This window comes from Saccharomycodes ludwigii, chromosome IV, assembly GCF_020623625.1.
Source record: "Saccharomycodes ludwigii strain NBRC 1722 chromosome IV, whole genome shotgun sequence".
NCBI lineage: Eukaryota > Fungi > Ascomycota > Saccharomycetes > Saccharomycodales > Saccharomycodaceae > Saccharomycodes > Saccharomycodes ludwigii.
The window spans coordinates 36,161-56,482 of NC_060203.1; the positions used below are offsets into that span (position 1 = coordinate 36,161).

At 31.6% G+C, this 20,322-nt stretch overlaps 9 protein-coding genes across 9 annotated transcripts; 4 read left to right on the top strand and 5 right to left on the bottom strand.

Moving 5' to 3' along the window:
• Nucleotides 1–41: 41 nt before the first annotated feature.
• SCDLUD_003064 (uncharacterized protein) lies at nt 42–791 on the bottom strand (the record flags this gene model as incomplete). Its single annotated transcript, XM_046081589.1, has 1 exon — nt 42–791. One exon carries the CDS (start codon nt 789–791, stop codon nt 42–44), a length of 750 nt encoding a protein of 249 aa, XP_045934030.1.
• Nucleotides 792–1,259: 468 nt separating this feature from the next.
• On the bottom strand, nt 1,260–3,572 carry PAN3 (PAN-complex poly(A)-binding subunit PAN3; the record flags this gene model as incomplete). Its single annotated transcript, XM_046080044.1, has 1 exon — nt 1,260–3,572. The coding sequence occupies one exon, from the start codon at nt 3,570–3,572 to the stop codon at nt 1,260–1,262; it is 2,313 nt and encodes a 770-aa protein (XP_045934031.1).
• Nucleotides 3,573–4,046: 474 nt separating this feature from the next.
• NRE1 (sepiapterin reductase family protein) lies at nt 4,047–4,850 on the top strand (the record flags this gene model as incomplete). The annotated part of the gene is made up of 1 exon (XM_046080043.1): nt 4,047–4,850. The coding sequence occupies one exon, from the start codon at nt 4,047–4,049 to the stop codon at nt 4,848–4,850; it is 804 nt and encodes a 267-aa protein (XP_045934032.1).
• A 289-nt stretch (nt 4,851–5,139) lies between these two features.
• On the top strand, nt 5,140–6,120 carry SCDLUD_003067 (bifunctional uridylate/adenylate kinase; the record flags this gene model as incomplete). Its single annotated transcript, XM_046080042.1, has 1 exon — nt 5,140–6,120. The coding sequence occupies one exon, from the start codon at nt 5,140–5,142 to the stop codon at nt 6,118–6,120; it is 981 nt and encodes a 326-aa protein (XP_045934033.1).
• Nucleotides 6,121–6,517: 397 nt separating this feature from the next.
• On the top strand, nt 6,518–8,083 carry SCDLUD_003068 (uncharacterized protein; the record flags this gene model as incomplete). Its single annotated transcript, XM_046076819.1, has 1 exon — nt 6,518–8,083. One exon carries the CDS (start codon nt 6,518–6,520, stop codon nt 8,081–8,083), a length of 1,566 nt encoding a protein of 521 aa, XP_045934034.1.
• Nucleotides 8,084–8,346: 263 nt separating this feature from the next.
• CDC16 (anaphase promoting complex subunit CDC16) lies at nt 8,347–10,515 on the bottom strand (the record flags this gene model as incomplete). The annotated part of the gene is made up of 1 exon (XM_046080041.1): nt 8,347–10,515. The coding sequence occupies one exon, from the start codon at nt 10,513–10,515 to the stop codon at nt 8,347–8,349; it is 2,169 nt and encodes a 722-aa protein (XP_045934035.1).
• Nucleotides 10,516–11,496: 981 nt separating this feature from the next.
• On the top strand, nt 11,497–12,618 carry LYS1 (saccharopine dehydrogenase (NAD+, L-lysine-forming); the record flags this gene model as incomplete). The annotated part of the gene is made up of 1 exon (XM_046080040.1): nt 11,497–12,618. The coding sequence occupies one exon, from the start codon at nt 11,497–11,499 to the stop codon at nt 12,616–12,618; it is 1,122 nt and encodes a 373-aa protein (XP_045934036.1).
• Nucleotides 12,619–12,752: 134 nt separating this feature from the next.
• On the bottom strand, nt 12,753–14,015 carry MAK11 (Mak11p; the record flags this gene model as incomplete). Its single annotated transcript, XM_046080039.1, has 1 exon — nt 12,753–14,015. One exon carries the CDS (start codon nt 14,013–14,015, stop codon nt 12,753–12,755), a length of 1,263 nt encoding a protein of 420 aa, XP_045934037.1.
• A 1,736-nt stretch (nt 14,016–15,751) lies between these two features.
• Nucleotides 15,752–19,783, bottom strand: SPT23 (Spt23p; the record flags this gene model as incomplete). Its single annotated transcript, XM_046080038.1, has 1 exon — nt 15,752–19,783. The coding sequence occupies one exon, from the start codon at nt 19,781–19,783 to the stop codon at nt 15,752–15,754; it is 4,032 nt and encodes a 1,343-aa protein (XP_045934038.1).
• Nucleotides 19,784–20,322: the final 539 nt, after the last annotated feature.

Below are 20,322 nucleotides of genomic sequence, written 5' to 3' on the forward strand. Positions count from 1 at the left end.
CAAATATATACATAATGCCTGCCTTACGTTCACTTGCTTATTCATGAAACCAAGTTTGCAAATCTTGTTGTCAATGGGTTATTTGATATGATAGTCAACATTTTGAAAGTTGGATCATCATTCAACATTAAAGTTAAGTCATCCCTAAAACACACTTGTTTGTTTTTTTGTTTTGCCTCTCTCTCTTCCTCCGCAAGTGTTCTATTATTATTAGTATTTATACAAATATCTCTAATTCTAGGCGAAAGCATTTTTATCTTGTGGAAATTTTCTTTTAATTTATATTTCAGATTTAATAATAAAAAATGGTTTAACCTTGTGTCATAATTTTCTTTATCTTGATATATTTCATCTTTGTAAGCCACGTTTTGTACCAAGTTATTTGCGGATTTTGATTTCAAGGCCTTCATTGTTTCATCTATTACCTCGCTATTCCAAAAATTAGCTTCATATATCGATGTATCTTCCTTATCATAAGGTGTTATACTTTGATTATTTTCTAAGGACAAAGTATCGCTATAATGTTGGTAGTAATAATAATTTAAATCAGAACATTCTTCTTCCTCGTCCTCTATTTTCAGGACTCTTAGAGTAATAATATTTTTTGGATGACAATCTTTTGTGAAATCTATCAAATTGGGATCAAAATCATTGTTACATATAAAATGATGCATTCTTATATTCCATCTTTTAAGCTTATAAAATAATCTGTTAAAATACAACTGTAACTCTGTGTACGTATATTGGTCTAATAATACTTTTTTAATTATTTTTTCCCTTCTTTTCCACATAATAGACCAAAATAGTTCTATTTTACCTTCAGTTAATCAGTAGTTGATCCTTTTTTTATTATATATAATTTAATTATCAAGTATAGGCTATTTTATTGACTTTTTTTTTTTTTTTTTTTTTTTTTTTGATATAATTCCTGATATGATCGTTATTATGTGTCGTTTCATATTAAACAGTCTTTATTATTTTTTATTTTATAATATGATTGGCATGAAGAAATATTTTTTGATTTGTACTGACACAGGAAAATGATAACGCATTGGCACAAAAACAAGAAAAACGCTAAAATAAATCAAGACTTTTTTTTTTTAAAAAAGGAAAAAAAGCATGAAAACTTATAAACTATGAATTGAACCTTTTTTTAATATTATGTGCTTACTTTTGTTCTTGACATACCACAAAATTGATAGTAGTATTGATATTTTTTTTTTTTTTTTTTTTTTTTTTTTAATTAGAAATATAAATAATTAAATTAGACTTCTAAAAGTAGTATCTATTAGGTGCTTCAATTCTTTATAAGTGATAACAATACAATTCATTTCATCAGGGGTTACCAATAAAACTTTCTCTTCACTACCTGCATCTAATTTATTCAAACAACGCAACACATGTGTCAAGTCCATAATTTTCTTACCTCGTTCATCAGTTTGATGGAAAACAAAATGATAAAACAATTTGATGGGGAACTTCGAGCCATTATCAGACCATGTTAAATCATTCGCAAATTCAGGTCGGTGTAATATAAAATTTAATTTACAGATCAACCTAAATAAACGATCATTTTCTAATTCCTTTGATAGCAATGATTCTAAATATTCAGTATTTGTCTGTAGAAAATCAACAACATCTAGCATTTTGTACCCTAATAACTTACTTAAATCTTTAACATTTTTACTGGTAATATCTTTAGAAAATAGATACTGGAAAATAGATTGAAATTCTGGATCATCTTCCTTAATATCAAATTTTTGCAAAAAATGTCCCAATTTTATAAAATCTTCTTGCTGGTGTTTAAAAATTCTTTCCTTTATGTTTTCGTTTCCATTCTTAACATTGTCAGTTATGCTTTCATTCATTAAATATGTAACACCGCATCCAAATAACTTTATTTTTCCTGGCACGCTAGTCATCAATATCGAGGACAAGTTAAAAGTACCCACATACAAGTCTTGAGCATGTATATCTTTAATTGCATTCACTATTTGAATCAAATAAGCCCACACGTAATCTTTAGTGACACTGGATTTTTTTAAAACTAAGTCATCGTCATTTCCCTCTTCTGTTTTATTGTTCTTTGTAATTTTATGCATAAAATAGTAATCTTTCAAAGTTATACTCAGGGGATAGTAGTCATAAACAAAGCACAAAGAAGTATCATTAAATGCTGTGGTAGTAAATAAATTTTTCAACGTTAATATGTTGCTATTTTTTTTCAAACCCAACGACCATTTGGAAAATGTTGATGCAATAAGTTTAGGATTTGCTATTTCAATGGGGGCATTTGGTATTCTATACAATAAACAAACAGTTCCATCCTCGTTCGAAAACACTTTATAACATTTACAACTGGGTGAAGTCACATAGTTTAATGGAACCAAACCAAAATATTCGTTTACAATAGAAGGAATAAATTCTTGTGGGTTAGGAATCGTGTAATTCAATAGATCTTTATTTTTTTCAACCAATTCAATACGAACATTATTTGGAATGAACAACATCTGAGGTGTCCTTTGGTGTGGCTCAATGGGAACCTGTAAATGTGGTGGAGGGTCTGGCGCATACAAATGATGTTGTAAATAGGATGATGTTAGGGGAAGACCAGATGCAGTGGATGGCACGGATGGGAATCCATTTTGAAATGTAGTAACTGCACCGATACCATTCGATGTTAGATGTAATGATGAAGCTGAGGTAGATAAAGGTAAAGATCCTTCTTCTTTGCTCATAATTATTGAGTTATTTGCATTCAGCATTGCCGTCGCCGTTGCCGAAGAATTAATATCTTGGGTTTTAGGCGATAGTAATCTAGTGAATACGCCTCCATTTCCAGCTATTCCAGTAGTATTAATGGTGGCAACAGGGGATGTTGGTGAGGGTAAGTTATTAGTATTTTTATCTTTGGCAATAATAGAGGGCTTAATATTACTTACCAATTTATTGTTACTGGAAACTTTTTTTTTCATAAAAGTTGAAGATGGAACATCATTGAGGTTTTTAGCGTTGTTATTATTTAATGTAATATTATTTCCTGCACTATGAGGTGTAAATGTTTGGGCATACGGATTAAATTTGGAAGAGGAAGAAGAAGAAGCAGAAGCAGGAATAACAGCGATATTCTCTGTTGTTAATTTTGTATTGTTCAATGATAATGATGACTCCATATCATCAGCCTTTGGAGCTATTATTTTCGAAAAAGGCGTAAAGGGCAACGTCCTATTAGGGTTAAATTTTGAGGGTGTTCTTTTTTCTTTTGGAACCATTTCTTCATTTTTGTCTTCTTGGTCTGCATTATCCTCCCCATTATTATTTTCTTGCTGTTGCTGTTGCTTGTGTTTTTGACTTTTTTGGTCCTTTATTTGCTCACTATCATTATCATTCGCTTCTCCTTCTTCTTCTTCTTCTTCTCCTTCTTCTTCTTCTCTTTTAGATTCATCATGCACTTTTACCGCTTGGATGTCTTTTTTTTTTATATCATGATTGTAACAACATCCATTGTTTTCATTTTTACAAAACCCATATAAGGAAATATATCTACAGGGAATGTCTTTTGCCCATTCCATGTTATTGTTAAGAGCAGAATCTATTTGAATAGTGTTAGTGTTTTTATTACAATTGATAATAATATAAATGTTAATAGTATTATCAATATAACTATTATTAATTGTTATCACCTTTAATTCAACTTCCGACTAATTTTAAAAAAAAAAAAAATAAAAAAAAGCTTTAGGGTTGACAAGTGAGAGAAAGATACCGCATAGGAATTTATTGTAGGTTTCAAATAAAAGTTGAAAAATAAAAAACAAGAAAAAGTTATTTATATTTACCCGGATAAATACAAGATTGATGACTTTTTTTGATACAAAAAAAAAAAAAAAAGAGATAGAAAAGAAATATATATATATATATATTTTAATTGTATTGGAATTATCAAAAGGACAGTTATCCGTACATTATTTTGTGCTAACATATAATTAAGAATAAACCAAAGTTATTATTTTACATAAGAAAAACACACAAACACTGTTTCATCATCTATGTCTAACGTTATTATTGTTACTGGCTGCTCCAAAGGTTTAGGTAAGGCAATTGTTGAAAAATTATTATCGTTATCTTCCTCAAGACATAACGATGTTTTGGTGATAGGTTTGGCAAGATCTAAAGAAAAATTAATTTGTTTGCAAGAAAAATTTGGTTCAGCTCGCTTTCAATACATTTGTGGTGATATAACTAGTGTTGAAACCATCACTAAATTATTGAAATTTTTACAGGAGAATAAAATTCATCATATTCAAGGTTTAATTTGTAATGCTGGAGTATTACAACCAGTTGGAAACGTTAATACTATAAATGTTGCGGAATGGAAAAACTTATTTGATGTCAATTTTTTCAGTATTGTTGATCTTGTAAGTAAATTATTGCCATTTTTGAAGCAAGCGCCAGGTCCTATTAACACTGCGGGCAACATTATATTTGTTAGTAGTGGTGCCAGCGTAAAGAACTATGATGGCTGGGGCGCTTACGGATCTTCCAAGGCTGCACTAAATCACTTTTGTGGTACTTTAGCCAGGGAAGAGCCATTGATTAGAGCGGTTTCTGTAGCACCAGGTGTTGTTGACACGGACATGCAAGTTGAAATCAGGAAAAATGAAAATAAAGGTATGAGTCAAGAAGCTTTGCAAAGATTTATAGACCTAAAAAAAAAAGGACAATTATTGTCACCAGAAGTACCAGGTGTTATATATGCTAATTTGGCTTTGAAGGGGATTGAAAATGAAATCAATGGTAAATACATAAGATATAATGATCCTTTGTTACAGGAATACTCTGTCAATGTATAGTCTGATTTTTTATTTTTTTTATATTCTTTTGTTTGTCACATGTTATGTCATTGTGAACGAAATGTCCTGTGATTATTATGTTATTTTTTTTTTTAATTATTTTTTTTCGTATTTTTTTTTTTTTCCTATGAAAGAATTGAAAATATCTTGACGAAATTATAACTTGGTAGATATTTTGTAGTAGAAGCACTCAATTGCTTGGTTCAAAAACAAAGCAAAACAAACCCCACTTTCTTTTTACTTTTTTTTCTTTCCACATTGGCTATCAACAACCGTGATCATTAAAACCATGTTTAAATCAGTTGCAAAGTATAGTAACATTCGTCCTTTATTATTGTTCAAAAGATCATCACTTCCATCAAAATCATTTCACTTCGTCTATTTCGCAGGAAGCACTAATAATACTAAATCACTTCATACGACACGTTTTCTGGGATCTGACATTAAAAACAGTAACAATGATAAAAAAATAAGAAAAACTTTTCATAATAAAAACAGCAACGCGATTCCGAATCTTTCAACAAATTCCAATCCTAACAAAAACACGTCTAATAAAAGAAAATCCAGAATTCTTTTAGTTTTAGGTTTATTGGCTGTTGGTTCCAGTTTATTTTCAATTAGTTACCAAAAATCTCCACCACAAGCATTTTTAGAAGAAGTCGACATTATGAGCAAAGAAGAATCTCTTCCAAAAAATTTAAATATTATTTTTGTTTTAGGTGGTCCCGGTGTAGGTAAAGGTACTCAATGTGACAAAATCGTAAAAGACTATGGGTTTGTTCACCTGAGTGCCGGTGATTTGTTAAGAGCCGAACAAAGCAGACCAAACTCTGAATATGGCGAATTAATTAAAGATTATATCAAAGAAGGGTTAATTGTGCCACAAGAAGTTACTATTCAATTATTGAAAAATGCCATTTTAGAAAACTATAATAAAAGCCATCAACTCAATTTTCTGATCGATGGTTTCCCAAGAAAAATGGATCAAGCCATAACTTTTGAAAAGACTGTACATCCATGCAAATTTGTTTTATTTTTCGATTGTTCCGAAAAAGTTATGCTGGAAAGACTGTTGAAAAGATCAAAAACCAGCGGTAGAGATGATGATAATATGGAGAGTATTAAGAAAAGATTTAAAACTTTTGTGGAAACTAGTATGCCAGTTATTCAATATTTTGAACAACAGCATAAAGTTGTTAAAATAAACTGTGAAAAATCTGTCGAAGAGGTGTACAAAGATGTTCAAAATGCTATTAAAGACCATGAATGAATTGTGTATAGTTTTTGTCTACATATTTACTTAATTGTACTTTAATTAACTTGACAATATTTTTTTTTTTTTTTTTTTTTTTTTTGAAAGTACCTCATTTCTTTTTTAATATTTTTCCACATTAAATGTTAAGACGCTCTTAGTTATATTGCATTTACTAAGCTTGAATTAGAAAAGAGAGAGAGATAAAAAAAAAAAAAAAACTGTATCATTAAACTGTACATAGAAAAGTTTTTTTTTTTTTCTCGCCTCCTTTTTTGTTAAATTTTTTTTTTTTTTTTTGAGTCTACCAAATGAGAACTCCTTACTTATATATTTATGTTGCTTTTTACCTTCTCTATTAGATTTATCGAGCAAATATATTGGGGGGGTTTAGATCCTCAAGAGATTAATTACAATGGAAACATCAGTAATAAATGAAAGATTGCTACTTGATTTTTTATTGAGTGATGATGAAAATAATAACCAGGAACCTGAGCCATCATATTCGTATGATTTATCTTTAAAAGCTTCATCCCTGATAGTAACCGAAGTAACATCAACGCAGAAATCACAATCTTGTAGTGAAACTGAGGAACCTAATGTTGTTACTTTCATCCCCGATCATGAAGATAATTTGCATGATAAAAGTAATACAATAGAAGAAGAAGATTTTTTGGATGGGTTAGAAGACATGATTGGCGGCAGTTTTACTTTGACAAACAAACCCAACAAGGTTAACGACAATCCGAAGAAAAAAAATAAAAAGATTAATAATGGTTCTAAAACAGATGATACTGATTCAGGGACTATAACTGAAAACGATCATATTACTGTAAAAGTAGAACCGTTCGACTCTGATGAATCCATAAAAAACAACAACGAGAAGAAGAAGAAGAAGGAGGAGAAGAAGAAGAAGAAGAGGAAGGAGGAGAGAAAGAAGAGGAAGGAAGAGAGAAAGAAGGAGGAGGAGGAGGAGAAGGAGAAGAAGAAGAAGGAGGAGAAGGAGGAGAAGGAGAGGAGGAAGAAGGAGAAGGAGAAGAAGGAGAAGAAGGAGAAGGAGAAGGAGGAGAGGGAGAAGGAGAAAGAGAAGAGGAAGAAGAAAAAGAAGAAGGAAAAACACACAAAAAATAAACCTCAAAAAGAAAATAAGGATACAAGCACTAAAGACATAGAGACTGAAGTCAGCACAGATGTGATTACAATTAGTGCACAAAACTTAGGGGCTATAGAGGATACAATTTGTGATTTAGATGAAAAAGTTGGGAATTTTAATAATGGTAAGGAAATTAATGCTAACATACCTGACGGCAAGAATGCGGATGGTAAAGGGTCTTGTTCTCCTAGACAAGGAAAAAGTGATAAAGATCATTATAATGTTTTAAATGAAACAATAAGACAAAGGAAGAGGAGGGAAAAAAAAACAAAGAATAAAGTTAGTACCAAATCTACCATTGAAAAAGGTTTGCAAGCTCCTGATGGAATAAGGGAAAAAGACAAAGATAATGCCGAAAACAAAACGTTCAAATTTAAAAAGTATCAATCCAAACCATCAAAAACTGCTGATAAAGTTACTAGACTTTCTGAAGATTACAATAGCGATGTTGATAACAAGGAAGAGGTCTCTGAGAGGCCAAACAACAAAAGATTTAAAAAAAATAAAAACTTAAAAAGTAAAAGAAATAAGAGACTTTTAAGGAAAGACAAAGAAATTAATGATGGTGATATTAATCACAAAATCCTCAAATCTATAATAGAAAAAGAAGGCAACCAATCTACTACAGAACAGAACATAATTTTAGATAAAGAGCTTAAAAAAGTTAATCTTTCTGAAAACGACTCTGACAAAAGCAAACCTGATAAAAATAAGACTGTCAAAAATAAGACTGTCAAAAATAAGACTATCAAAAATAGGACTACCAAAAAAAAAGGACTGTCAAAAATAAGTAAAATTGGAAGAGAAAAAGAGCACAGTATTGTATAAAGACGAGCAAAGAATAAAAGAAAATAAAAGTGCTGAGAAAATGTTAAAAATAAAAAGTGATTACAAGTGTATTGATTCGGTCAATTACGAGTGGTAGAAATTCCTTTTTTCCTATTTTTTTCCTATTTTTTTTTTTTTTTTTTTTTTACTACTACATGAGTTTATGCATGAAATACATTATGAATATTTTGATATAGCACACATATTTAAAATTAACATGAAGAACAATAGTTTTAATAACAAGCTATATCCATTTGCTATCTTTATTCAACCTCCATGTCGCTGTCCGAATCGGAATCATAATTCATTTTAATTTTGTTTGCAATTTCAGTGGCAGACATTTTATTAAATGAATTTCGTTTCTCATTGATCCCCTCCTCACTACTATCACTACTTGGATATTTTGTAAATTTAGATGATACAACTAATGGATGTGACTTATCTATATCGGTAAACAAATTGACCTCCATGGCCTTATCGAGTAGTTCTTGCGCAATTTGGCTAGATGGTTGCAAAGCTAAAGATTTATGTAAAACATCAATAGATTTTTCTAACTTGTTCATTTTCAAATATATTAATCCCAATGATGAGTAAACGTTTTCGTCCTTTTTAGATACTTCAAATACCAACTTGAAACATTCCACCGCTTTCTCCAATTCATTCAATTTTCTGTAGGTATGTCCCAAGTTAACATGAATACTGAGCCAAGATTTAGAATTCGATCCCACTTTATTTATCAAATCCCATGCTTTCTTGAAATACTTTTTCGCTTTAATAAAATTTGATTTTTGATAAAACACAACACCTATTTCGTTTAATAACAAGGGGTCATAAGGACATATGTCATACGCTAACATCAAATATTCTTCTGCCAAAACAAAAGAATCCATTAAAATATATTGAATGCCTAGGAAAAGATTAGGCAAGTGGGAACCAGGAAAAAATCTTGCTGCGGTTGAATATGCGGCTATAGCTTGCTCATGTTCTCCCTCTGCTGCATAGGTGTGGCCAAAACCAATCCATGAACAACACAAGTTAGGATCCAATATGGAACTTTTGGAAAAATATTTGCGAGCCTCTGTTATTTTATTTGTACTTAAGTAATAAACACCAACGCTATACCATGAAACCCCATTTTTAGAACAGTCTTCAGCTAACTTATGGGATATTTGAAATAGTTTATTCTTCCCGCCCAATTCGTATAGACATGAAATGTATATCGGTAAAATCTTAAAATTGTACGGATCTTTAGCAATGACTTTCTCGCAAGTCTTTAAACATTCCTGGTAGTTGCAAGCCAGTATTAATTCCTCTGCTTCGCTAGTTAGATAATCGCCATTTTCTAATTCATCAAAATTATAATTACGGTCTAAAACATTTCTAGCCGCATTTATTGTATCCATGTTTAAATATTTTGATAATTTTATAGTATATAAAGATTTTATTAGCTCTATATCCTCTGCTGAACATAATTGCGACTCAAAATCTAAGGATTGGAAAAAGGACCATTGTTCAGCTGGACTTAAAAAATAATTGGAGATTAAAGTGTCAAACGCCTCAAAATTCTTAACGTCAACAAACACAGCCTCCTTAAAACATTCTTTAGCAAACTCCAAATTATTCAACGCCGTATAGATTTTGCCCCTCAAAAAACATAAAGATGATTCAAGTTTAATCCCCCCATCTTCAGATTGTTGGGCGTTTTGAAAAAACTGAGTACTATCCAAATCTTGTTGCTGGCGGAAAGGATTTGTTTCGCCAATTAATTCTAAAGCTTCATCGTATTTTTCTAAATTAACTAGGCATAACGCACATAAATATTGGCAAATAATGCTTGTGGAGTATAAATTATCACGCGACAAAAAGTTAATTGCTTTGATATACATCCTATCATTATAATAAACTTGTGCCAACCAGAACGCATCGTTTGGATCTTTGGTAATTGAATAAACTTTGTCTCCTACAAACTCTGCGGTTTTATAATGGTGTTGCATAAGGGCATCGTGTCTCCAAAGCCTTAGTCTTTCGGCTGAGGATAATTTTTCCATACTTTTGTTGTTTTCGTTGATTATCTCATCTGACAGTTTTTTTTCCATATTTAAGTTGTAGTTTTGTGCTGTAGTAGTGTTTGCATTCAGCAAATTAGAAAATTCTTCTGGATTAACATGGGGTGTTCCAAATGGCGATTTATTTACAAGCAATGGGTTGGCAGTATTTGTTGTGGGCTCGTTGTTAGTGTTATTCTGCAAAATGGGTTTAAACGGTGTCTGTAAGTTAGCTGACAGGTTATTGGATGTAAGGTGGTTATTATTTGCAAACACTCGATTTCTACGATTATATCCACCAATATCGGTTCTTGTTACTAAAGGTGATATTGCCAAGGTGGACGTATTATGGGATGGCGTTTGCCCTGTATTGTTGTTGTTATGCATTTCTTTTTCTCTTTTTTCTTTGCTGTAGTTAAATTTATCTCAAAAAAAAAAAAGACCTGAAAAATAATATAAAATATTTTATTTTCAAATATCTTTATATTGCTTTGCTCCGTTCCAAATAATGGTTTAATTTTATTTTATTTTATTTTTTTTTTGTAATATTTTAGTAAAAAAAACTAACCGCTGAGGATGTTTGTGGTTTATAATCTTTATAAACATTTTACAATATACATACTTTTTTTTTTTTTTTTTTTTTTATTTTATTTTTTTGTTAATGAAAAGCATTGGCATTTGTATATTATTTTTTTTTCCTTAATAGATAATAACAATTGAACCGGGATTGTCCGAAAACATAAAATAAAGCTATTACCGAGGGCTTAATTTTGGATAATATTTCAGTGTTCTACTGATGGAATTATAATTTTGAGCCCCAAAATATTTATAACCATAATTTAGTCCAAGCTGTAATTACAACTCTCAACAAAACCTTTTTTTTTTTTTTTATACTGAGTAATATGGTTTTTTTTTCCTGCGGAATTTTATTTTTGGTGCTCCAAAAAAAATAAAAAAAAAAAGGTTACCATAAAAACCATTTTTGATCCTAAAAAACCTTTAAATTTTTTGGGGCAAAAGGAAATTCCAGTGGAATTTAGATTGTAATCTTTAGTCATCTTTTTATTTAATTTTTTTTTTTTTTTTTTTTTTTTTATGGTTATATTTCCACCAATTTGTTTTTCCCTTTATCTTACTAAACAATTTTAAAGTTATGTAAAAAAAAATTTAGTATATAAAAGAGCATCAATTATTATTTTAAGTTCCGACTTGTATTCTCATTCTTTCTCTTCTCTTTTTTTCCTTTTTTTCTTTGCTTTTTTTGTTTTTCTTTTTTGGCACTAAAAATGTAAAAATAAAACAAAAAAATAAAAAGAAAACGATACTGTTAACTAACACAAATAGTTAAACACACACACACACACACAAATGAAACCTGTTACTTTACATTTGAGAGCTGAAACTAAACCATTGGAAGCACGTGCTGCTTTAACACCTTCTACTGTCAAGAGTTTGATTTCTGCAGGCTTTAAGATTTACGTTGAACAAAGCCCACAATCCACTTTTAACATCGATGAATATAAAAAGGCTGGTGCTATCATTGTTCCTGCTGGTTCATGGAAAACTGCACCAAAAGATAGAATTATTATTGGTTTGAAAGAAATGCCAGAAACAGACACTTTCCCATTGCACCATGAACATATTCAATTTGCCCATTGTTACAAGAACCAAGCAGGCTGGCAAGACGTTTTGGGTCGTTTCAAAAGAGGTAACGGTTTATTATACGACCTAGAATTTTTAGAAAATGACAAGGGTAGAAGAGTTGCTGCTTTCGGATTTTATGCCGGTTTTGCAGGTGCTGCTTTAGGTTTGAAGGACTGGTGTTTTAAGCAAACCCACTCTGATAGTAAAGATTTACCAGGGGTTAAACCATATCCAAACGAAAACTGTCTAATTACTGACGTTTCCAAAGATTATCAACTTGCCTTGAAAACCGGTGCCAAGCCACCAAAGGTTTTAATTATTGGTGCCTTGGGTAGATGTGGTAGTGGTGCTATTGAATTGTTACACAAAGTTGGGATCCCAGACAAAAATATTATAAAATGGGATATTAAAGAGACATCTAGGGGTGGTCCATTTACTGAAATTGCCAACTCTGATATTTTTATTAACTGCATTTACTTATCCAAGCCAATTCCACCATTTATCAATTATGAATTGTTAAACAAGCCAACAAGAAGATTAAGAACTGTTGTTGATGTTTCTGCCGATACCACAAATCCTCATAACCCAATACCTATTTACAATGTAGCCACAGTTTTTGATAAGCCAACTGTTCCTGTCCCAACCACTCAAGGTCCAAAATTATCTGTTATATCTATAGATCATTTGCCATCTCTACTTCCAAGAGAGTCTTCTGAATTTTTTGCAAGAGATTTATTACCTTCTTTAAAGGAATTGCCAAACAGAGACACTGCTCCTGTTTGGGTCAGAGCTAAGAACTTGTATGAAAAACATTGCGGCCGTTTGGATAGACAATCTAAATTATGAAATGGGTTTTTTTTTTTTTTTTTTTTTTGTAATTATTATTTTGTGTTAATTTACATATATATGAGGGTTCTATTCATTTGTATATTTATTTAAAATTATTTCTTTATATATATATATTTACAACCAACCTTTACTTATTCTAGTTCAACAGTAACTTTCTTGGCTTTTTTACCCATGGAACCCTTCTTCTTTCTTTTGTTTTTCCCACCCAACATTATTTTCTTCAATTCTTCTGGATCTGCTTCAACTTCACTTTGTTCACCCTCCAAATCCGCCTCAGTTAAAGTACGTTTCTTCATGCTATCAAATTTTTCGACATCCTCACTTATTAAACTTAAACAATTTAACCTTTCGCCACAATCATAGACAGCTATTTGATCTCTCGAATGTAGATTCCAAACAACAATTCTACCATCAGACCCGATGGTCACCAAGTACAGACCAAATGGGTTTTCATAAATTTTAAAATCTTTGACACGATTGCTATGGCCTAGTAGGGAAAAGTCGGCTTTCGTGCCCTGGAAATCATTTATATCATCCAATTCCTCTTCATCCAACTGTTTTTGGGCTGTTTCTTCCTTCAAAAAATTGGTATTGAAAAACGAGACATTCCCATCATTCAAAGCAACAACTACATATTCTACCCCTTCAATTTTGACAACTTCTAAATGCATAATTGTTTTTCCAGCACTTAATTCAATTTCATGGAAAACTTTGGCATCTGAGGTTTTATAGAACAGAATTAGATTAGTTAGAGCAACTACAAAAAATTCGGAGTTTTCGCCACACCATCTAACAAATTGGCCATTTTGATTATACTTTCTCAATTTTAAAATACCTGCTTTTTTAATGGTCATTAGATTCCATAGCCTTATAGTATGATCATCACTCACACTAATTGCAATTCTATTACTTGGATGAATGTCTATATCGTTGATTCTGGCTGTATGGCCTTTTAAAACACCAAACTTTTCCCAGTCTTTTACTCTCCATATAGATATGGTTTTATCCTCACTCGCGGATAGCAACCATTTCCCCTTGCTTCTTGGATCAGACTCTTTTGTTTCAAAATTGACTGTCTCACCAGAAAATTTTAGCGCCGTAATTGAACCTTGATGGCTTAACAAAGTACCCAACTCTTTTCTTTTTTGTAAATCATAAATTCTAATATGCTCATCATTGCTACCTGAAACCAAATATCTTTTGCAACTAGCTAAACATTTAACACTAAGAGCATGTGCCTGAAAATGAAATATTGCTGAAAATAACGGTTCGGATAATGATAAATCTAGGGACACACATAAAATGTTGTGCTCATAAGATCCAACGATTATTCTAAATTGATTCTTTCCAGTATTTGCGGCAGAACTTGAATTTTTCTCCTGTGATAAAGACATACTCAGGTTAATGATAAATTTATGTGACTTTTTATCAATGATATTTATCTTCTAAATTTTCAATGTTAGGTTTCAAATTCATTCTTTCAAGAATTGAGCAAATATTTTAGATTAATAGGAAGAGTTCTACTGAAAGGTGAAAATATAATGAGAAGAACTTCTGTTATGTGACTTACTCGTGCTAAACCAAAAAAAAAAAAAAAAAAAGAAAAAGAAAAGAGAGTTTTTTTTTTTTATGTAAAACATTTTGTTAATTGAGTTTGTTACCCGGAGTGTATCTGTTAGTTTTTTTTTTTTCCTAGAATTTCTGTATTTATATTTTTCATTCATTATGACGAGGATTTATCTTTCAGTTTGTCACTGACGTATTCGATCATGTATATGGATATAATCGTATATTTATTATTATTATTTGACCTTTAATATATATATATATTAGTTCATTCGTTGTTAACTTTTCTCGCTATCCATATCTTTTTTATATAAACTAAGCTAATAATTATATAGGGATAATGAATTACCTAAAAAACTAATGCCTTGTGAAAGGTTAAAAATTAATCCTTTATGTGCATATTTTGATTTTCTCAATAATCGAACTTGATCTTTTATTAGCATTGATATATTGATTCCTCTGTTATCGATGACTCATATTCGGTCCTATGCGATTACGTCTTTAGTACTTTGCAAACTGTATCAATGTTCTAAGCTTATCACTAATTTAATGGTTGACAATCTCTATAATACTCTTATTGTGATTATATTTCTCATATTATTAAAGTTTATTTTATGATGTCGCTTGCAAAATGTTGGAATAATTCGTCGTTCGGGTTGTTACCCGAAGTTAGATTATTTCTCTGTTCCGCAGGAACTTCCATATTAGATTCTTCACTCATTATTATAAGATGTTTACTTTCTAGTTTTGTATTATTGGGCCCTTGATCATATGTATATATGATCGTATATTTATTATATCTATATTTCTCTGTCTATGTCTATTTCTATATTATTATATCTATATGGTTCTTCTTCCCCTTTCTATATAAGCTAAACTAATAGTTATATAGGGATAACGAATTACCTGACAAACTAATGTCTTGTTGTGAAAGGTTGGAAACTAATCCTTTATATACCTTTCTGGTTTTATCAATGATCGAACTTAATCTATTATTATCATTGATATAATTTATTTGTTGTTTCATGTTATTTATCTTGAGGTTATTACCCCTCTTGGTCGAGTAGTTAATCTCTACCTTTCTATTACTATAACTTGTTTATTGTTGTTTCATCTTAGTAGTGTTATCATGATCTGCTTTGTATGAGCGTAGCACTTTTTGTGGTTGACTCATTTATTACTTTACTTCTTGAGGTAGACATTCTTTATATGTCCTTTCTATGGGTTGTGCTTGGTGTTTCATATATATTTATATAGATGTTATTTATATTTCATTCTTATCTTCGATATTATTAATATGCGCATCGCTAGCAATTGTCTTGCAGCGAGTTCGCATTTTATACGGTGGGCGTATGCCCCAACACAAAATGACTTTGCAGCGAGTTTGCATTTCATACGGTGGGTCGTATGCCCCAACACAAATCAACTATATGACAAAAAAGATATCATTTTAAACGGTAAAATAAAGGTGAAAAGAAAAGACGGAAAAAAAAAAAAAAAAAAAAAAAAAATCAAAATCAAAAAAATATCAAAAAAATATCAAAAAAATAAACGTACAAAAAAATTATGATGCCGTCTGTATTCCACTAACAGCATCTCTTATCCCTTGTTGAAAAGCTTCCTTAAAGTTACTCCCCTGTTGAAAAGCATCCTTGAAAACGCTTTGCATTCTTTTATTACCTAACATCAACTTAGCCAACCAAACCCTAACTATCTCACTGCCTTTATTGGAAGCATAGTGAATCATACTATCATCAGAACTTAACTTAAAAGCAATGAATCCCGATAGCAATACCAACATCAAAGGAAGCCAGAAGAAAATTAACATCTTATCGTTTTTAAATTTTTGGCGTTGTTTATCCAAACCATATTTCATCACCTCATAATCTTCATCAGATGATTCCGAAACTTCTGAACTCATCGGTCTTACACAATTAGTAGTGTTTTGATTGATTATATCCAAAGTAGAAGACACATTAGATGCTTCAGCAGATCTTATTGCCAGCATTGATGTTGTTGAGGATAATAACTGTTGTCCCTGTTGCTTTCCAGCACCTTCTTGCTTCTGGTGTGGATATAGATCATCGTACTGAGGCGGCAACAAATCATCGTGTAATGAGCCAGATCCCGCTTCTTCAGCTACCTGAGTTGAAATTGGAAATTCAGTGTTGCTTTCGTCATCACCAGCAAGCAAACTTTCATCACCATTTTCCTCAAAATCAGACTCGACACCATCATCATCATCAGTAAAAGAATCATTAACAATTCTTGAAATATGGATTTTGAAGTCGCTATTATTTAAATCCTCGTTATCCAACACAGAAGAATCAAAACTAGACACAGAAGACGTCCTACTCAGATTATTGTCTAGTATTAGTAAACCTTCTTCATAAAACTCGCTTTCCATGCTATTGTTAGATATACTACCGCCATGATTAATTATGTAAAGGTCTCTCGGAGTATATCCGTTGACGGTTTCTAATTTTACATCTGCTCTGCAAATCTTAAAAATCTTTAATAATCTAGAGTCGCCATTAATGCAGGCAAAATGGAAAGGAGTAAACCCAAACCTGTCCTTGGTATCTGTACGTGCACCTTTCTTAATTAACAAAGAAACTAATTCCACGTATCCTTTCAAACACGATAAATGCAATAAGGTTTGTCCGTTGGAGTTACACAACGAGATGTTCGAGCTGGAATTCAACAATTTTATTACTTTTAAAATCAAACTTTCATCTGAATACAATAACTGCGAAGTGCATTTGAAATTTGAAACTGAACCACCAAAATAACCTGGGTTATTTTCCGGAGTGGACCCATTTGAGCTGTGATCACTTTCATTACCAACAATCCTTTTTGCAATATTACGTGCATCCTCCAATTTACCATTCATTTTTAAACCAACAATCTGTAGAGCCAATTCAATCAATTGTCTATCAGTATCATCAACATAGGTGAATATCGCATTAGAATTCGACATGTTTCCTAGGATGTTATACTGTTGATTCTGCCCTTCTTCAAATGGCTCAAAAACAGTGACCAAAACCTGTCCTGCTTGAGTAGATGGCGGTAGGTATGTAACTATCGTAGAGCTACTCCAACAATTTGTGGATATAGCCTTATTTGGACCAAACTTGACTGTCATTCCCGGTTTGAAATTGGAACCCAATATTGTAACCTCTATACCACCATTAATGGGACCCTGGGCAGGAATAACACGCTGGATTAAAGGTCTCTTAGGATCGTTCAGATAGGTATTCATGTCATTTTTATTTGCACTATTATTCGTGGTATTATTGAGAAAAACGTTACCCGCTAGGGAGTTTGAGATTAATGTAATCGCGTCATGATCCAAATTCATAAGGTTAATATTGTTAGTGTTTGCAGGCTGTTCCATTTGGTGTGGATTTGTGGCAGACAAAAAATCATAGGACAATAGTGGATTATTGCTGCTAATGTCTTTGTTATACATGCTTATGTTGTTATTGCTCTTACTGCGGTTGACATCTTGTGTTTGTTGGTGGGTTTGTTGAGTGGCACTGTAACGATGGTTGTGAATATTACCATGTCCGTCAGATAGATATTGGCTGTTGTAGAGCGTATTCGTGTTGGTTGTAAATTGCGGATTGTGTAATTGTTGTGAACTAGCATTACTTGAGAGACTATGACAACGAGAGTCAGCGAAATCATCGGGTTTTCTCCTTTTTAATTGACTAGAAGTTCTTCTACTATTAGGAACTGAACTTAGCATCGAGTTATTTTCAAAGTTTGTATGAGGTTCAGAGCTGTCATCTCCCATAGATGTGGGACTTAACATGGGTACCTTAGGAACTGAGAGTTTAAAGTTGTTGTTGATATGTGCGGCAGTATCGGCAACACAAGTGTTATCAATAGTATTATTAATTAGTGGCATAGATGAAACAAAATTTGATACATCCGCAGTATTTAATTCCTCTGTAACACCAACGTTGTCCCTAACATTGACAGTATCAACAACATTATTTTTGTCTGAATACGCCCTTCTCGATAAAACATCCAAATCATTCAATTCTATAATATTCTCTATATCTTTAGTTTTATTCTCGGTAGCAATCTTATCTTTGTTATCAATTTTCGGGTCAAGTTGGATGGGAGCATTCTTGTCGTACACAACAGTTTTTCTCTCAGAAGCATCTTCTAATTCATTGTTTAACATTACAATATCATTATCTTTATTATGTTCCTTTCTCCTTTTTATTGTTTCTCCTTTTTCTTTTTCTTTTTCTTCTTCCTCTTCTTTCTCCTCTTCCTCTTCCTCTTCCTCTTCCTCTTCCTCCTCCTCCTCCTTTTCTTGTTGTGAGTTTCCAATAGATATCAAATCTTCACTATTACTATTAACACTGCTATTACTCTTCTGTTCACTATTCTTCTTTTTAACGCTGGGTTTTTTATCAATAAGCTTAATATTAGAGGTGACAGTTTGTGCCAAAACAGTACCTTGGTAATCCTTGACGACAACAATAATTTTAAACCCTTCTGGCTCTTTATGGTGCCTGCAGTAACAGACCATTCGGGTTTGTAATTCAAAGACTTTGCAATTATCTTCGTCGTCTTCGTAAGCTGAATTAAACATAACTAGTTGTTTGTTGTTAAATACAACAACCTGTCTGTTTTCATTATTGCACCAAAATATAATATCGCTTGCTCCAGACTTCCTTCTACAAGCCCTTCTCTGTTCTCTTTTAATACACCTATTACAAACAAAGGCTGGCTTATTGGTAGAAGAACAAGTAACAAAAGCTTCCATGTAAAGCAAATTTTTTTGTAATTCCATGGGGTATGCAGTAATATCGGCAGATAGGTAGTTTTTTTGTTTAATAACACATTCATTGGATAAATGCATGATATTGTGTTTTGGTGGCGGTGAAATCTTGAAGCTCAATTTCATTTGGTTTTCTACACGAGATTGTTCAGGTAGATTTAGAATTTCTAGCTTATAAGGGTATTGGGAACAATCAGTACTTAATAGTTTTAATGGATCTACGTACACAGAAGGAATTGCGATAGGGGTAGTGGCTGTAGCAGTGTTGGCATCTGCATTGCCATCCAGAGTTCTACCAAATGGGAGAGTTGATAAAATATCGACACATTGTTCGCGGTATAACTCTGGCGAATCACTAAAACCTTTTTCCATTATATACTGGTAAGTGCTACTATAATCTGTGCCCTTTGTCGTGGTAGATTCATTTGGTGCAGTTTGTTTTTTCCTTGGTTTTTTACTTGGCTTAGTCACGATGTGGCTACTAGTTGCGTAATCATAATTATTTGTTAAAAATTGATCAAATAACAATTCATCTTCAGTCTTTACAATGTTATTGTTGGAGGTACTATTAGCGAAATCTTCAGTAAATAAAGTACTTGAAGCACCAGTCGCATCTGTATTAGTAGTGTTATTACTATCAGTACTACTGTTACTGTTAGCATTTGCAAATATATTTGCGAATGATGTCGTGCTATTGTTGATGTTATTATCGTTAATTTCACCACCATCTTCTTCTTCCATGGCGGCAGAATGGTCAGTGGAAAGCTCCAAAACCTGTTTTCCAAAACTAATCATTTGCTGAAATTTATTTTGTTGTTGTTGGCTTTTTTTTCTTTTTTTTTTTTTTTTTTTTTTTGTTTCTCTTTTCTCTTTTTTCTATATCATGGAATGATAAAGATAGCAATTAGTAATAGATAGATAAAAATATATAAAATTTTTTTTTCTTCTTTCTTTTTTCTTCTTTCTTTTTTCTTTTCAAAATTTTACCTTGTACAATTTTATAAATCTATAATTTTTTGTCTCAGTATTTAATTTTTTAAAAAGGATAAAATAAGGAAATTACTAAGTAGAAATTCCACTAAAAAACTAAAAAAAAAAAAAAAAACGAGCAAATTTAATTTACTTTTTCTTTCTCTCTTCTAAAAGCTTCTTTTGTTTATTTATTTTACAGTTCTGTGCGTTGTTTTCTAAGCTATCTCAAATAGTTTTTGTATTTTTTTTTTTTTTTTTTTTTTTTGTCTCTTTTCCTGTTTGTGGTTCACTCGCTGCGTTTCTTTAAAAGGGGAAGAATCTTCGTATAAAATAAAAAACTAAAATAAGGAACGGTAACAGTT